Raw genomic sequence first — 19,235 nt, 5'->3', positions numbered from 1 at the left:
TTTTCATTGGTGCGTTGTTCTCGATTGCGATTAAATAAGAATCTGGTATTTTGTTATATTTTGTGAAACGGTAGATAACTCATTCCATGCCCAAAAATGTCTTGTTGCCGACGAAAAGTGATAATATTTCAGAAATTGCTGAAAAGATCGAGATGGATGTGTCGCATGTCATCCACTGGTAATCTATATATACATGACTTTAAACCTAATTAATAATATTGACAAGTTGCAATGTCTAGAACGAAGTGTCCTACGGCTACACAATACAAAAGAAATTCTCTCTGTCGTTGACATTTTGTGGTACATGTAGAATGTATAATATATACACGGTCAAATGATAGGAACTTTAGACCTTACCAATAAAAGGCCTTCCGTAAATGAGTTACATTGATGTAAGTTCATAAGAGGTCAGATGCAAAATACAGTTTACAACAAAACAACTTTGTTCAGTTGTTTTTGTCTGCAGAAAATTTTACATCCACTGTTTATTATCAGAGGTAGACATAGATAATATTAGCAGTGATAAGACCTATACTGCTACCACACTTTCCAGAGAAAACCATAAATCTGTGCTATCCTCTTTTGGCATCTACCAAAGGCAAAGACGATGATTGTGATTTACCTTCTATACAGTGTTCTCACCAGGTCATTATAGTGCTGTACTTTGCAACGCTATGATTTCTTAGTACTGTGCTATCAGCAATTAATTTTAGAATGAATGCATTATTGGTACTGTGCTTGACTTTTTATGAGCAACTCAGCGGATGTTTCTAGAAAAGCAGAGGACGCTTACCCAACCAGTGCACCTGGTCCATTTTCCCAGTTTTTAGTGGTGTCCGAGTTGCTCATTTGCCTTTGTTACTTTTAATGTATTATTTTAGTTACTTTATGTTCTTTTTTGCTTACTTTTACATTCATATTTACATGTATGTGCATTTATACCTTTCTCAAAAAATAGCATTTGTCACAGATCATTGGTTGTTGGAACTTATTTTAAAGACTGATTCATGAGCTGTTATGTACAGCATGATATCCTTTTACATACTGAATATTTACATGTAAAAATCTGTATCGCATGCTGTATCAACCCGTGACTCGTAAATCACCCTACGGGCCACCAGCCTGCAAGGTGATATAGGTCAAGGGTTAATGCAGCATGTGATACAGATTTTGACATGTCATGTTCATTATATCATATATTTTAACCATACTTCAAATATAGTCTGTGTAAGGGTGTGATGTAAGGAGTGCGATATAGGTCTAGGGTTGTGATATAGGGTATGCGATATAGGTCTAGAGATGTGATATAGGGTATGCAATATAGGATAGATCATATAGGGTTTAAACAAACACTTATAATGCATATACAAAAAAGTTATATTTTAATTTATATACACTCCTTGAAACATTCATGTTTCCCATTTTAGCATTTGTGCATCGTTTATCTTGCATTTACACATTGTTTTGCATTCGTTTAAACACACGATAGAAGCTATCATATGAAAAAGCACACACTTGGAGCATTCGTTTAAACGCATGATACAAGTGTCCATTTAAACAAACGCTTGTATCACGCCTTTAAACAAACGCTCCCAGCGTGCGTTTAAACAAACACTTCTATTGCGTTTACACAAATATTCCAAGCATGTGCGTTTAAAAGAACACATAATGATGTGTAAATGCATGATAAACGATGCACGAACATATCATGTGTGGGAAACTTTAACGTCACAAGAAGTGTATATGATATATGACTTTATTGTAGGTGCTAAAGATGCTTCTAGCTATGCCGGAACACACTCAGACAGGGACCCATTACCTATATTCCTGGACAAGAGAGTACAGACGTTACTGAAACAGATGACAGGTCTTGATATTGCCAAAGTGATGTCATTTCATATGGTTTCAGAACACAAGAAACCAAAGATTACATTAGTAACAGATGAGCAACTTGAAGAAGTAAGTTGAACATTGTACAGGACAAAAAACGGTGAAATCATTGGAAACCCATGGCCTGTCTTGCTTAGGACAATACCTGTAAAATCATTGGAAACCTATGGCTTGTCTTGCTTAGGACAATACCTATAAAATCATTGGAAACCTATGGCTTGTCTTGCTTAGGACAATACCTATAAAACCATTGGAAACCTGTGGCTTGTCTTGCTTAGGACAATACCTATAAAATCATTGGAAACCCATGGCCTGTCTTGCTTAGGACAATACCTGTAAAATCATTGGAAACCCATGGCCTGTCTTTCTTGGGACAATATTTGTAACATCATTGGAAACCCATAGTCTGTCTTGCTTGGGACAATACCTGTAATATCTTTTTGAATCCATGGCATGTCTTGCGTAGGACAATACCTGTAATATCATTGGAAACCCATGGCCTGTCATGTTTAGGACAATACCTGTATCATCATTGGAAACCCGTGGCCTGTCTAGCTTAAAACAATTCCTGTAGAATCATTGGAAACCCATAGTCAGTCTTGCTTGGGACAATACCTGTAACATCATTGGAAACCCATGGTCTGTCTTGCTTATGACAATACCTGTATTCCCATGGCCTGTCTTGCTTAGGACAATACCTGTAAAATTATTGGAAATCCATGGCCTGTCTTGCTTAGGACAATACCTGTAAAATCATTGGAAATCCATGGCCTGTCTTGCTTAGGACAATACCTGTAACATCATTGGAAACCCATGACCTGTCATGTTTAGGACAATACCTGTAACATCATTGGAAACCCATAGCCAGTCTTGCTTGGGACAATACCTGTAATATCTTTTTAAACCCATTGTCTGTCTTGCTTATGACAATACCTGTATTCCCATGGCCTGTCTTGCTTAGGACAATACCTGTATTCCCATGGCCTGTCTTGCTTAGAACAATACCTGTATTCCCATGGCCTGTCTTGCTTAGGACAATACCTGTATTCCCATGGCCTGTCTTGTTTAGGACAATACCTGTATCATCATTGGAAACCCATGGCCTGTCTTGTTTAGGACAATACCTGTATCATCATTGGAAACCCATGGCCTGTCTTGTTTAGGACAATACCTGTATCATCATTGGAAACCCATGGTCTGTCTTGTTTAGGATAATACCTGTAAAATCATTGGAAACCCATGGCCTGTCTTGTTTAGGACAATACCTGTATCATCATTGGAAACCCATGGCCTGTCTTGTTTAGGACAATACCTGTATCATCATTGGAAACCCATGGCCTGTCTTGTTTAGGACAATACCTGTATCATCATTGGAAACCCATGGTCTGTCTTGTTTAGGACAATACCTCTAAAATCATTGGAAACCCATGGCCTGTCTTGCTGTAACAATCTTAAGGTTGGGGGTATCAATCAATACATGTATAGTATTGATTATGATTATATTTGAATTAAGCACTTTAGTATACTGTAAGTCATGAATTTTTTGCAGCTGTTTTATTGTCAGTACTTTCACAGTAAGACTTATAACATGAAAATTAAACTGTTGTGAATACGTCTTTCAAAGTAAATTATAAAATACGGTTTTAGGAACAACTATGAATTTTTAACTGTGCAAAAGTGCAAAAATGTAGATTGATTGCAAAAAATGTGAAAAAGGTGGTTTCTTGGTTTTCTGGTTTACAGTAAGTATAACTGAAAACAAAGTATCGATAAACTATACACCTTTTTGTATAGTGTATTGTAATTTCTATGATACATGTTGTTTAGGGCTTTAGATGCGACATATTCTTTACAGCAGTGTTCTATCTAGGATTGGAAAATAGATGGACATAGCAGGAAGACACTTAAGCATGATTTAGTGAAGACCCTCAGATATGTCAAATTGTTTCAATACTCCTAGTATATAAATATATGGCACTTGAAGGGAAAAAAAGACATTATTTGCATTGTTTATGTTTAAAAAAAAGATGGCTCGGGTGATATTGTTTATCAAAATCTCATCATGGTACTCAGAAATTATGAATAGGGCACAAGGGTACTCAGAAGTGGGCAGAGTGTCAAAGATTTGGTGGGGGTGCACGGCACCCCTTCATTTCTGTCTAGTGGTGACATTGTACAGAAATAAAAGAAGCTAGAAGGTATTAAATTCCTATTTACATACTTTTTGTATATACATAATAGATGCAGCTGAAAACCATACAGAAGGCAGTTCACTTGCTGAACATGCCACCTATCATGAATGCAGAGCAACCAATGGTAAACATTTACCACAGGAACCCAGAAATAGCAGAGGCCCTTACTCATAAGTTTGTCTTCACCGATGTGTCAATGGGGGTCAAAGACCGAGTAAGTGAAATGCTTAGTATGTTTCTTAGTTTTAAATGGACTCAAACACTGAGAAACTCTCATAGTTAAAAATAAATATTTTTTCATAATCAGTAAATAATATCAGAAAATAACCTGTGACAGTATTTAGGGTTGGATAGCTGTTGCAATTGTTTGTGACTTGTTGGTCCTACCATTCCATGCAGTAGCTGTTGATGTTGTGACAAGTCATAAGGTTATGTAGTTGGTACACAGGTTTGCGGCGACTTCGTATCACAATACAGCAGTGTGACTTGTTGGTCCTACCGTTGCTCTTAATAATCATACTCATGTTCATTTTGCTATATCTTTTATTTTGTTTGGCTCGGTCGTTATATGGATGTTCATTCATTAACATTCACGTCACTGTTCTTAACAAATTTAGGTTTAACTAAATATGGTACAAGCATAGGATATATAACATATATAAACATATACACCCCCACTCGATACAAGTTACAGTAGATATACATATATAAGGTTCTTCATTTATAGATCTCCTCAAAACAAGATATTTAACATTTTCATAAAATCAATTTGGAGATGATATGTGTAACTTATGTTCATATCTGTAGATTTGGAGATTTTTTACACCCCGAGTACCCAAGTTTGCCTTGATGTGAACTTTTGAACTCAATGTAAGGGTTTAAAAATCACTGATTTCATTCTAACTGGCATGATTGATGAGAAGACCTTTATATTGTATAGACAGAATAGTACAAAATAAAAGTTCAAAATCATATTAAAGTGTCTTGGGAGGGAGAATGTCATCTTTTTAAGTGTGCTTTTCACTTTATTTTTTGTAGGACAGATTAGTTGCGGTACGAGATAAGGATGGTACTTTGAGACCGGCGGACTGTGAAGAGAAAAGAAGAGTCTGCCAAATGTTTAATCCACAACCTAGTCGTAAACTGATCATGCCTAAAATGTTTGAACCTGTACATTTAGAGGTATGTTGATACAGTGAAACCTGTCTTAACCAAACCCCTTTTGAAGTAAAGGTTCGATTAAGGCAGGTGTTTGATTTACAAATGTTCAAACCTGTATTGAAACTGAAATGACTTGACTTCATATTATGCCTGGGTTTACACATTCAAGTTTCCGTGTTTTTTTTTCCAGGGTGAAAGTTAACATGGATTTCACTTTATTACTTCAAAATTGAAAAGTTCTTTCTTCCATTCTAAGTACTTGGTTAAAAATGTACATAACTTTTAAAGAAAAGTGTATTTGGTTGTGATTTCACTGTGCTTTATTACTTCAAAAGTTGAAAAGTTCTTTCTTCCATTCTAAGCACTTGGTTAAAAATGTACATAACTTTTAAACAAAAATGTATTTGGTTGCGATTAAAGTAAAGGTTTTCTGCCATTTTACATTTTCCCAGTTTTCTTTGAGCCTATTCTTTATTTAAACTTATTCTCCACTCTTTATGGTTTATAAATTAGAAGACTCCCACAAAATCATTGAAAAAATTATAATCTCTCACATAAAAATTAAGGATTTTGGGGTTTTTGGTTAAAATTACAGTGTTGTTTTTGTGAAAAATACTAAAGAATTGAACTTCTATAAAAAAAAAAAATGTGCTTTTCCGTAACAATCTCCCACATGTGACAATCCTTGAATGTCAGTGGGGAGAACTGTTCCAAAGGTTACAGGTGTGAAAAAGCCATAGTCAATATCCTAGAGAAAAATGCACTAACAAAGGGAACAAGAATGATAAGTACAGAAAACTTTAGCAATTACATAAGGTCTCCTTGATTGTTAGCCATGACTTTTCTTTGCATCCATTTTTGTGTCATATTTAAGTCTGAGTCATTCATGAATTTATTAACCTTTAGTTATTTTCTTCAGACTTTTATTAGTTTCAATGTACATGATTTAAAAAGAATATGTATCAATTCATAAATATTTCATGTACATTTTATTATGGAAGAGCTGTGAAATTAAGGATAACCTATGGATTCTCACTATTGACACTGTTTCATTTGGGATATTTTTGAAAAATTCGATTATTTAGTATTTTTCTCAGAAAATTCTGTAATTTTAACCAAAAATCTCCCACAAGTCTTACTTTTATATGTGGGAAATTCTAATTTTTCATTGATTTTGTTGGAGTCCCCCCCTAATTTAGGAAGTTTTAAAAAAAAACAGTATGGGATCAATGAAATAACACAGTTTTGACAAACCATGAAAATTGGTACCAATGATTATAAAACTTTTAATGCGCTTGGTTTATCATGCTGAGTTGGTTTATTCTGTAAGACCTATAGATAAGAACTTTACTTAATTTTATATATTTTCCTTTACAGTATCTACTGAATGAAACAAATTACAGATACATATTAGAAAGGGCATGTACCCAGTTTGAACCTGATAATGCTGATTTTATAAGGGTATGGTATTTACAGTAGTTTTACTTATAAAAGATACTTTTAAATAATATGTTTAATTTTTTATCATACATGTCTACTTATCCTACAGTTGTTAATTTCATAAATTTTAAAAAAATTGACATTGATTTCTGCAAATCTGTTGAATTTACTGTTAATTTTCATGAAAAGTCCAATAAAGTGAGGCCAAAATAAAAGAAAGTACCTTAGATTCTCATCCCCTCCCGACCAAATTTTTGCTTTCCCCAAAAAATTTTGACTTTTTCTCTCTTTAGGTCAATTTTTTTTTCAAGTTGACAGCATTTTGAAAAATGTTTGATGAGAATCTAAGGGATTTCACAAAAAACCTCAACATTATGATTTCCTCAAGTCATGAGTTTTTTCCCCAATTGATCAATTTCAAGTTATTGAATTGGTGGAATTTTGATTTGATGAAAATCACAATTTGAGATTTATTATGAAACCTAGCACTGATTATACACAGCACACCCTTTTTCAAAATTTGTTCTGTTAAACATTTGTATTATTAAAAGTTGATATATGTACCACACTTAACTTGCAAGTAACCAGTTTACTTGCTATCTACAATAATTCAAATTAGATGTCCATTGTTCTTCCTTTAAATGCTCACTCATAGAAATATCCTATGGTGCATGTCTCATAGCAGGTTACATTCTTCAGTATTGATGCATTTTCCATGTAAAACATGAAGAATGTGATGCCTAACCTTGTCATAAATGACCATTAGCCAATCAGATATTGCCAAATTGTATATCACAGATGATGTTTAAAATGGCAATTGGCAACATCAGAGGGGATTAGTTATTTGCAGCATGGCTTGCTGTGTCTTGGGAAATGATGACTGTATTCTCCTTAATACATTTGTTAGAGAAAGACATAATATCTTGACTCTCATGTAAGAAATCCCAGTTGTATAAGAACCTTTTATCCATATGATCATTTTCATCACATTGAAGACAATTAATCGAATCTATTGCTGAATAGGATACTGTGAAAATACTTTAATTCATGGATACCAATTTTTGTGGATTTTGGAAGAAGCACATGTTAGTGGATTCTTGAATTCATGTTTCTTGGGTGTTTAGTTTACACATTAATTGAAATCTCCTTTTCGTTGGGAACCAAATTTTGTGGTTTGGCCTACCCACGAAAATTGGTAACCCTCAAACACTAGTACTTTCACAGTATAATATAATCTGGAACCTACAATTAAATACTGTTTGATCATTTTTAAGTATGGAGCTAAACATTGCAAATTTAATTTTGTTTAGCTGTATGAATAAAAATGTATACTATCATATTGGATAAACATTTTACAAGACAAATGTTGGAATAACTACTGGTAATACCATTATCATAAAAGCTTTTCTGTTTTATTTAGTTTTCTGTTTTTGTTTTAGGTTTGTAGTAGAGTGTATGACCACATTAATGAAACCAGATCTTTCCAAGTCATTAAGTCCACACGGTTCTATGGGCCAATGGTTTTTTACCTGTCTTGGAATAGAAACGTTGATTTATTACTTATTGACATGCTACAAAATCATATGTAAGTTTGATTATAATAAAAATTCTTGTTAACTGCCTTGGAGGTCTAGTACTTGTAGTAGCATGCTCCCCTAAGTGCAGAATTTTTTGGTATGATGTATGATGTTAATTGTTATTGAAAGTAGCTCCTTTTATTCTTTATACCCCCCACTTGAAAAGCGGGAGTTATAAGTGATCATGGTGTCCATCTGTTCATCTGTCCGTTCAGTTTTCCCCTGTTCTGATCCATAACTCCTCAGATGTTTGTTTGTTTGTTTGTTGGGGTTTAAAGTCCGAGCAGCAATATTTCAGCTATATTCAGACGATGAACATGAAAAGGATGATAAAATGAACATAAAATGATGATGAAATGAAAAAAAAAAAGGATGGGACACAAGGATAATAGGGTCGACAAACCTTGACTGCCACTACAAAAAGGGGGGATGGGTAAGGTCGGGCAATTTAGCCTCCTGTGTCTGAGTGCAAAGGTTCCTACTCCTATCAAATACCACAGCAGGGTTCTTAAACGTGCGAGGAACATGACATCTTTCCCAACACGGTGCACCACTATGGTTTGCGGTCAGGTTTTCCGTATTATAGCCTGACAACCCCAGCATGTAACATGCCAGGGGTACCCCATTCCCCCACCTGGGGCACACATCCCAGTTGCTCTGTGGGCAGAGCGCTTAGCCCCCAGCTACGTTTCTGAGCACTATTTTGTCGCCTTTTACGACAAGCTTAGCGCTGCTGCAGGCCTATTCTTTTAACACCCGGACCTGCACAGGGCCATAACGCCACAGAAACTGCTGAATGGAATTTGATGAAACTTTCACAGATCCTTTATTATTTGATGACATTGTGCATCTCCTGTTTTTTTCATCTGAATGTTTAAATCCCTAATGGGGTATCCTACATTGTTCATGTATATGGTTTCTAGAGACGGAAGCCAGTGGGTATCACCTAGTTAGCATTGCTCACAGTTTTTCTTGTTTCATCAATACCGAATTTTTATACCCCATGCAATAAAGTTGCAAAGGGTATGTTTTTGACCCGTCTGTTAGTCTGTCCGTCTGTCCATCTTCAGTTTTCCAGATTTTGAGATGATTTTTTGGTATATAAGTTCACCATGATAAGTTACAGGTCAAGTTTGACTTTTGTTCCGCTCTTATGATCTTTACTGAAATTATGGGCCTTGAACTTAGCAAAATTCACAGAAATATCAGTTTTCTGGACTTTATTTCTAAACACTTGCAGATATTGACAAGATTTTTGGTATACAAGTTCACCATGATAAGTTACATTCTTCCGTTCCGCGACAATGATATTCACTTTGGATTAACTAAAACTCAAAGAAATCACAGTCTAAAGCCTGAAAAAAAACACTCTTATTCCTTTTTTTTTATTGGAGTCCTTCTACATATATTTCTCTTATGAATAAATTTACTTCAGTATCCAACATTAGGATGCATGGGGTATGTGAGCGTGCTCACTAAGGTTCTTTAATATGCTTCTGATTTATTTTATTATGAATACCTTAAAAAGGTGGATGGGCGTATTACCCATCAGCAATTGATTTCTGGTAAAAGTGATGTTTTTAAGAGACTGGACACCACTCTAGGTGTAGGCTATATGTGTCTTAGCTTTTACTTTAGTACAATATTATTAATTTACTTTCATAAATTGGAATGAATTTGGACATTTTTTGTAATGAAATGCTGGATTATTCAGTGTCAATGTCAAATTCACTCTTGTGGAACAGTACTTTTAAGTTTCCATTTGAAATCCTTTCGCTATAATTTTTTAATGTGACATCATTATTGTCTAAACTAACAAACAATAAACCTTTCACAGTAAATAAAAGATAATTACAAAATTACCAAAGTAATAGGCTAACTCAGGGCAATACTCTAAAGGAATAGTCAAAACAGGAAATGTTCATATAACAAATGGCAATATCAAGGTAAAAACTGAGAAGTTTGCAAAAACTGTAAAATTGGTAACAATTGCAACAGTCTCAACTTGGTGCAGGAATTTTTGATGGAAATGGTTAAACCAGTTCTATAGTGCTCTAAACTTTCTGTTTCCATTACAGTAAAACAGTTATGATTTCTCTTTTTCTAGGTTAGAAGATGCTATCAATTTGTTGGAGTTGTATCAGATCATTCATCCTAATGTTGCTTTTCTTCAACCAGACATAATTACAATTAAAAAGGATGTATACCCAGACAATGAGGAAGTGATTTTTACAGAATTTGGTGAAGTTGACAGGGAGGCAATGAGGAAAAGGGATTTGAGAAAGGTCCTGAATTCTGATTTTTTGAAAAATACAAAGATGGAAATCAAAGAGGTTGATAAAGAAAATGTGTTTGATAAGGAAAAGATCAAGAAACAACTTCTTGCATTAATGGTAATGACAATGTTTTCATTCTTATCGTTCTTTTTATGGGGGTGCCATATTAATTGACAAATCTGATGGCATGATGAAAAAATATTTAAATAACATGAAATTTTAATTGTAAATACTTTTATTGGATTTGTAACAAGTAACTGATTGGTTGGTTCTCCTCTAGCAAACCAGGTTATTTTGTGTAAACTTACTTGGTATTGTGATGTCATAAACATTGATTTGTCTGCCCTCCGTGATTTAAATAATCCCTTTGGATGACATTTTCATCGCGGTAGGGTTGTTGTCTCTTTGACATGTACACCATACCTGTTTTAATTTTATTACAGTGATTTGTTAACAAAAATATATAAAAAAAATTAAATTCTGGAACGAAGGTAGCTTTTGACATATTACATGTACATATGAAGCCTTCTAGTAAAAAAGTTTATGAATCAATTATTAGTATTTAACTGGAATCCATAAGAAATTCAATTTCAAGGAATGTTTTTGATTTTTGAGCAGGCTATTTTGTATAACTCATTCAAAAATTACACTCCCGCAGTAATGAACTGCTGTCACATGTTTTTTTTTCCCAGCTCACCTGGCTAAAGGCCAGTTGAGCTATTGCCATCACTTGGCATCTGTCGTCGTCGTTAACAATTATACAAAACTCTTCTCCTCTGAAACTACTTGACTGATTAGAACCAAACATGGTATAAATGTTTGTTGGGGTATCAAGCTTAGAACTGGTCTTGGGATTTTTGATTTGTCAAAAAACATGGCTGCCGTTACTAAAAATAGAACATAGGGGTCAGACAGTAGTTTTTCACATATATCTCCAAAACCATTAGGTTTAGCTAAATTCTGACAGCGGGTAAAAGTGTTCAGCATGATGAGATCTATCTCTGGTCAAGTTCTGGGGTTAATCCGTTAAGCCATGTTGGAGTTATTGCCCTTTTTCAACCTTTTTTGCTATTTTTAATATTATTTCTTTCAAAAATCTTTTCCTCTGACACTACTGGACCAATTGTAACCAAACTTGGTATGAATGTTCCTTGGGATATCCTTCATAGAACTGATTTAGGGATTTTTGATCCATCAAAAAACATTGCGGCCATTACTAAAAATAGAACATAGGATCAGACAGTAGTTTTTTGCATATATCTGAAAACCGTTAGGTTTAGATGAACTCTTTCAATTGCTGAAATGATCCTTATTATAAGGCCTTCAAAAGTCTTCAGGGATCAAAGTTGTCTGGTGATTCCTTGTAAGAGTTATTGCCCTTGAAAGATGAAAATTTTTTTTTATAGTTTTCAGCCAATATCTTGAAACCTATAATAGATAGAAAGAAACTTTCAATTGCTGAAATGATCCTTATGATAAGTCCTACCAAAGTCTTCTTGAGTCAAAATTGTAGGACATCTCCTTGTTAAATTTATTACCCATGAAAAACTGTCACTAGGTGAGCAATTCAGGCTCCTGGGAGCCTCTTGTTTTCAAAACAGTTTTTTTTTAAACATTTGCTGTAAATTATCACCCCAAAATTTAGAGTATGTGACAAATAAAATCACCCGTTTAATGATACTTACATACCCTATATAGAACCAAGTTAATTTATTTTGCTTAATACAATCTTGTTATAATTTTTTGCAGAAGTTCAGTAAACAGTATGCAAGACATCAACATGCGGCAGAATTAGAACTCACTATACAGACATACGAGGATAGCTTACATCAAAAGGAAACTTCAGAACAATCTGCTGAAAATTAATAAAGTGTGTACATTAAATATGAACTGAATTTTTTGTTTTCCTTGCGCATTAAACATATAAGTGGGGCTTGATGGTAGATACATGTATATTTTCATATCCCACAGTAAGACTGCAATGATACACCTGAACCACAAATGATATGTATTGCCGTATTTTAGACAAATGACAATATGGATCATGATACTTATTGTAAACACACGCCAGTTTCTATTTTTTTTATTAAGGCCCCTTATGTGAATAAAATTAAATAACACAGAACACAAGTTTCACACGCAGCCTAAACATAATTTTTGTTTCCAAATTCAATATTTAACGACGTATTAATGTTTGAATAAATGATACGGCACATTTTTGTAAGCTGTCCCACGTGAATTGTGTATCGTGTAGTCATACACAATACCCTGTTACATATGTTATGTCATGAAATAAGGGTTAGGCTTTAAGGTTGACGATTGCTAAATTTAACAGTAAACACTCATTTCTCTTCATATTTCAATGCGTCCATTGTTTACTGTTGACCAACGCGTATTGATGAACATTTGCAGAATGGTTGCTATTGTATGATTATATTATATTGATGTTATTCTTGTGCATGTCTATGTATTTATGGGAATTCTTAGAATAGAGTTCGTCTTCATTGTTTGACCAATGGGGGTCCTGAGTCCATCCCAACTTTAGTTATTACTTGTCCCCGATTCTTACATTCATATCTTATTTATATAAGGGCCATGTATTGTAATGGGTGCATACTCTATTAAGGGTAAGCCCTGTTATGTCCCACACGTTTTATTCAGGTCACATTGTGTTTTTGAAAACTCCGCCATTTTTTGTTATTTATTTACGCGCATGATTGTGTACCAGAAATTGGTGATTATTGACCTTATGACCTAATTGATAACCAATCAATAATTGTGGTTGGGCCCACGGTGGGGTTTCACGTAAACAAACCTTTTTATCTTCTGAAAACCATTACTGCAGTTTCCACCATAGAGCAAAGAGGGGTCTAGCAGATCAAACCAGAGCAGAAACAGTGAACAAACCAAGCATAGCACCAAGATAATTTATTAACCTGCAAGCGCCCCTTTATTTATATACAGTGATCGTTTTTGACCTGACGTGACCTGAGTATGTTGACAAACCTCATCCAATGATAGTCAAAAGAAAAGGGGGGACCCTGCACCATTTTTAGCTGCTCTGGTTTGTGGTTTTATGTACAACATATTTAAGTTTCATAAATATCTTGCATCCAAATATATAATAAATGATGTTATTCAGACATAGAGTATTTGAATATATATATTTTGTACACTGACACCATATTCCAGCTTTTAACTACCAAAGTAGTAGTCTGAAAGAATCATGCAAATTCTGTAAAATGTGATACACCTCAAAGAGGCTACATATTTTTATATGCCCGTCTAAGACGGGATGTATTATGATTAACTGTTATGTGTCTCTCCATCCGTCCATCCATCGTCCATACTTCGGACATTAACTGAAATAACTCTTTCACCAACTTTAATGAAACATTGGTGAATTGTTCATATCTACTGATGGAAGCTCCCTTTCGATTTTTACAAATTTCAGATTTTTCATTTCCATGTTATGAATTTTTTTACTTAAAAAAAGGGGGATTTTCAAGTTTTCACACAAAAACTCAAAAACACTCCTCAACTTTTATGAAACTTTGGTGAATTGTTCTTATCTATTGAAGTAAGCTCCCTTTCAATTTAAAAAAAATCAGATTTTTCGTTTCCGTGTTATGAATTTTTATACTTAAAAAAAGGGAGATTTTCAAGTTTTCGCACAATTACTCAAAAACACTTTCACTAACTTTTAAGAAACTCTGATGAATTGTTCATATCTAATGAAGTAAGCTCCCTTCTGATTTGTATAAATGTCAAATTATACGTTTCCGTGTTATGAAGTTTACTGTTTCAAAAAAGCTGGAAACAGCCAAGGAAATTTTATTCGTTGAAAATTTGTTTAAAACAGGCCATTTGTTATGATGATCAACTAATAAATATCAAAGGTACTTGGTAACCTTTTCAGAAAAGTGTGTTTTAAACAAGATAGAAATGTATTGGTGAAAAATCAAGACAACAAACTTAGTTAAACTTGAGGTAGCCTTGAGAGTGCTTAATTTTGTGTGCATTTTTTATTTACTTTTTTTTGGAGGGGAAGTGGGGTGGGGAGGGTATTTGAAAGGGCTCACAGTATTTCTAGATCAAATAAATTCATTAAATGCATAAGGACAAGTTAAAAGGGCAACGGGTGTATCATATGTGCTTAAAGCGCAGCTCATTGTTGTTTTTTTTGTAATTAAGTTGTTTTATGGGTCTCTATTATGAAATGAGTAATATACCGAATGTTGATTTCTGTTTACTATGGCATTTCAAACAAAATATCAAAAATAAAAATATGAAGGATTTTCATCCATGAATCACATTTTGCATGATTATTAGCTGGAATAATACTTAAGTGATACTATGATGGTTTCCAGATGACAACTCTGGAAGATTTCAAAGGATCTTTTTTTTCAAATTTTGTATAGGTATTGAGTGTCTTAAAACAAAGATCAAGTTTGAATTTCAGTTTGAATATTGTTTACAAAGTTGTGGTCATTTTAAATTGCTTTTATCCTCAAAATATTTTGCTATCATTTATTGTCCCAAAAGATGCCATATTTTTTCAAATGTCACTTATCTACATGTAGATGGAACTCTTTTGTATTTGGGTTTTGGACATTTCCTCCTATTGTTTCTTCACCAGATTTATATATTCTGAAATTCAGGTTGGGCGTGGCTGATCTCACACTCCTCCTACATTACTGAAGATTTTCCTCTCCTATTTTGTAATGTCTTAAATACAATGTAAATGTATCTGTCCCCATATCATGCAAAAATTCATTGCCCTGTGGTATAAGGGTTTCCTCGTCATTCATTGAAGACCAATGGGTGGCCTTGGGCTAACATTTTAATGCTGGTGGGATTGTTGTCTCTTTGACATATACACCATACCTATTACTTTTATATTGCAGTGATTTGTTCACAAAAATGTATATTTTTTTTTTTAATTTTTGAACCAACGTAGCTTTTAATATATTACATACGAAGCCTTCTAGCAAAAGGTTAGGCAAGTTGTTGGTAAAATCAAAATTATCTCCCTTTGAAAAAAAAGCTGCATTCCATCGAAGTACATGTACATTGCATTTCCTACATTTAGGAAAAAGATTCTTAAATTGTTTAATTTCAATATAGTCAAACCTGTCTTAGATACCATCTATATTCATCAATAATCTGTAAAGACTGATTGTGCATGTTTCTACATGTTTAATCTAAATGTGTATAAAGACTACTTGTCTCAAGTGACCTTGATCTTGACTCCTTGGAATGTCACTTAAGGAGGTAGACCCAGGGTAAAGGTCTAAGCTCTTACAAATCATTGTAATGTTTGTATTCAACATTTTACATCAATCTCGTGCAAGCATCAAAGTAACTTGCACTGATTTAATTCTGTTTCAAATGAAAGATTGATAGGCTTTGGTGAAGTTGAATATGATACAAACATATCACTGATTTCAAGAGTTATGTCCCTAGGTCTACCTCCTTAAGATAGTTCATACTTTTCTGTCATCTTACAATACATTTGTATCATACAGAAGTGAGTATATTTATTGAGAAAATAGTGTTTTAAGTGATGTTAAAAATGTCTTTACATTAATAAGAATTTTTTTTGCATAAAAAAGCCTCTTTCAAAAGGGACATAATTTGCAGGGAAATATTCTGTAGAAATGAAATGGGAATTTCAATTTTATGAATATTTCAAGAAAAAAGTTTATGGTGACTGGTCCCCTATTTTCCTTTTGAAATATTGAAATATGACAGAATGTCAGATAAGTTTTCTTTATACAGATTGTAAAGAAATTTCATTTACTAGTTTTTTAATAGTTTGCAAAATAGTGAAAATTACCAACCAAATTTATATAAAATGTTGATCTGTATTTATCCCTGTATTTAATATTGCATATTTCTGTGCTGTTCTCTTTATATAATACTGACTGACCTCATGTAACACATTTACATGTATGTACACTGTATGTGTCTTAAGGTTTATAATAAAATTTGAATACTGGCATGGGAATGTAGGTCATCTACAATGTAGATGTGCATGAAGGATGATGACTAAGACTTTTTGTCCAATGCCAGCAAGGAGGAATAGTGCACATCTTTTAAACTCCATGTCGGCACAACTTATCTACTCAACTGATTTTGATAAAATTGTACAGGAAGGTTAGCCATCATACATGTACATATTGAGCTTGTAGATTTATATTGGGTAAATGCATGGAAAAGGAATTCATAGCAATGAATTAATAGGACATAAAAAGTCAGCTTCAGGCAGGAAGATTTTTTTTGTGAACTGGCTCACAATTTTAATTACCATGGTAATGTGTTAGACTTGGTGTAAACCAACTCAATAATACAGCTTCCCCTGTATGACAAATAAGTCATGAAAACGAATCGTTCAGAAATGAAAGTGAAATGATTGTATACATGTCAGTGATTTTGTTCCTGTTTTAAAAGCAGCCCCAACCCTTTATTTTTGGGAAATTTTAGCCGTATTTTCAACAAATAGTGAAAATTAAGGGGATATATGGTATGGAGGACAAAAAAGCGTCATACATGTATGCCGATCTGGAACTGACAACCAATACCGAACTGATAAATATGTACTGCACTTGTGTACTTGTACACAATATTCATTTGGTTATGACTTGCCAAAAAAATCATTTCCCAAAAGTGAACGAAGTGCTACGCCAAGAACGTTACCTGGTTTTCCAAAAAATTATGCCTGACAATTGGGAGTTTTCCTCCCTTTTGGAAAATATTTTTCAACATTTTGGGAAGTCTCCAGGGGAAACAGCCAATATTTTGTTGCAATAAAAGGGTAACAAAATCACTGCATGTACATTGTATGTAATGTTTGCAGAATTTACAATTTACAAATGTTCCATTGTACATGACTTTTACAGGGAATATACAATGAGAAAAATTTGGTACAAAAATAACTTGACAGGACAGACATTCTTTAAAACAAAAGCAGAAATCAAAAGGTGTTTTAAAATAATTTATATACTTTGTAAGTGCACTTTTTTTCAATGTCCTTGTTCGAAGAAAGAACACTATTGCCAGATGTAATTTACATTCAGTAAATCCAATTTATGTTGTGTCAATTTCAATGACTTTAAAGTAAAAAATTTTCACCTCTGTCGTTTGAATTTCCATTTATATTTTGCAGCACTGTCTTTTGTTTCATCCTTAACTTTTAACTTTTTCCTTTTTTTGTCCATCAATTGCCTTTTAACTTCCATTTTCTGTGAAATAACATGAAGTTCTTTTTCTCTTTCAATTCTCTTTTTAAGTTCTTTGTATTTCTTTTTCTTCTCATCTGAAATTTGTTGTAAAGTTTCCTCATTTGCATTATTAAGAAATCCCTTTTGAAGCATCTCCATTGTTGGGCGGTTGTAAGTTCTACTCAACAAGGATGGGTGTGTGTTAAAATGCTTTGCAACATCAAAATTCTTTGCTTCTTTCTTTGAATCCACGAAGATAATATGTTTGTTTTTAGGTCTTTCCTCTGTATCTAACAAATGCAATGAACTTTTAAGTCTTTCAATCTTTTTCCGTTCTGTTGTTCTCTTCATATTCACATATTTGTGATCTTGAGAATACATTAACTTTATTTCAGCTTCGCTTGGAGCAGCTTCCATTCCTTCTCTACGTTGATGGACACCATCAATCTTTTGAGTTTTGACCATATTAAAGTAAAATTCATCTGGATTTCGGTCAAGAGCCTTCCTTTTGAGAGATTTTAGAGTGTTCTGTTTCCTTTGAAAATTTTCAGCTCTCAGTTTATAATCTTTCTTCTTTTCCAATGAACCAAGATGAGTTCTATGTTCAAGTTGTCCTCGTTCCTTATGAGAACGCGCCCTTGCCTTGTTTAAATTTCTTAACGATGACATTATTACTTGACTTTTTGTTGATCCGACAATGTTCCTCGTGTTTACGAATTTTGTTCTGAACCCTCGATTATGGGAGGTCTAAAATGTGTAACCTGTATCCGTACCCGTATCAAGTTTTCCCCGTACTCTAATGTTTTGATAAAATATTTATTCTTACGGTATGTTAAGAACTGAAAATTGCATGAGTCCGTTTCAATTCATTTCCCATCAAGAAAATGATGTATATTTTTTTCTGATATTTCTTGTGTAATCGGTTTTCTGAGGTCAAAAGGTCTAAAATGTGTAACAGGAAGTTACCTTATCCAACTATTTATTGACTGTCTCACTATTCTGACCGATTTTTACGTTTTTCTACGGTCGTTAATAGGTTAAAACTGCACCTTAAGACTTTGGATAAAGTTTTGAAAGATTTGATATTGTTTTAAAAAATGAAGTGATTGAGTTTGATTTCTGCACCGTACCTAGCGTCAATCCCCGTACCAGCAAAGCATGGATACGATCTTATCCAGAATGAAAAAGAGTCTCACGAACAGGGTCTGATGCGATTTAAATTTATCGTCGATGAAAATGTTATACTGTTCTAATGTGAAATACGCATTGAATCAGCAAAGATAGCAAAAATACCGGACTTTGATTTTTGGGTACGGGAATTTCGGTTACACATTTTAGACCTTTTGAATACAGAAATTCGAATAAAATCAATTTTTTCGACAAACATTTCACAAATAATTATTCCTAGCCTTACCATTATGTCATTTTGCAAATGTGTACCGACTTTCAGCTGGAAATAACAAGTAATAATGAAGA

General features: G+C 33.8%; 2 protein-coding genes across 2 annotated transcripts; one reads left to right on the top strand and one right to left on the bottom strand.

The window, feature by feature from the left end:
- Window positions 1-29: 29 nt before the first annotated feature.
- LOC148601425 (small ribosomal subunit protein mS22-like) lies at window positions 30-12,426 on the top strand. The gene is made up of 8 exons (XM_088554480.1): window positions 30-178; window positions 1,766-1,959; window positions 4,132-4,296; window positions 5,121-5,264; window positions 6,621-6,704; window positions 8,123-8,268; window positions 10,368-10,653; window positions 12,286-12,426. The coding sequence occupies exons 1-8, from the start codon at window positions 97-99 to the stop codon at window positions 12,400-12,402; spliced, it is 1,218 nt and encodes a 405-aa protein (XP_088410606.1). The 5' UTR covers window positions 30-96; the 3' UTR covers window positions 12,403-12,426.
- A 5,093-nt stretch (window positions 12,427-17,519) lies between these two features.
- Window positions 17,520-18,516, bottom strand: LOC148601424 (putative U3 small nucleolar RNA-associated protein 11). The gene has a single exon (XM_088554481.1). The coding sequence runs from the start codon at window positions 18,426-18,428 to the stop codon at window positions 17,667-17,669; it is 762 nt and encodes a 253-aa protein (XP_088410607.1). The 5' UTR covers window positions 18,429-18,516; the 3' UTR covers window positions 17,520-17,666.
- Between the last annotated feature and the right edge of the window lie 719 nt (window positions 18,517-19,235).

The sequence above is a fragment of the Perna viridis genome, chromosome 12 (genome assembly GCF_037379345.1).
Source record: "Perna viridis isolate PV_CMFRI_1.1 ecotype Kerala chromosome 12, ASM3737934v1, whole genome shotgun sequence".
Classification (NCBI taxonomy): Eukaryota; Metazoa; Mollusca; class Bivalvia; order Mytilida; family Mytilidae; genus Perna; species Perna viridis.
This window is presented reverse-complemented; position numbering and strand designations above follow the sequence as displayed.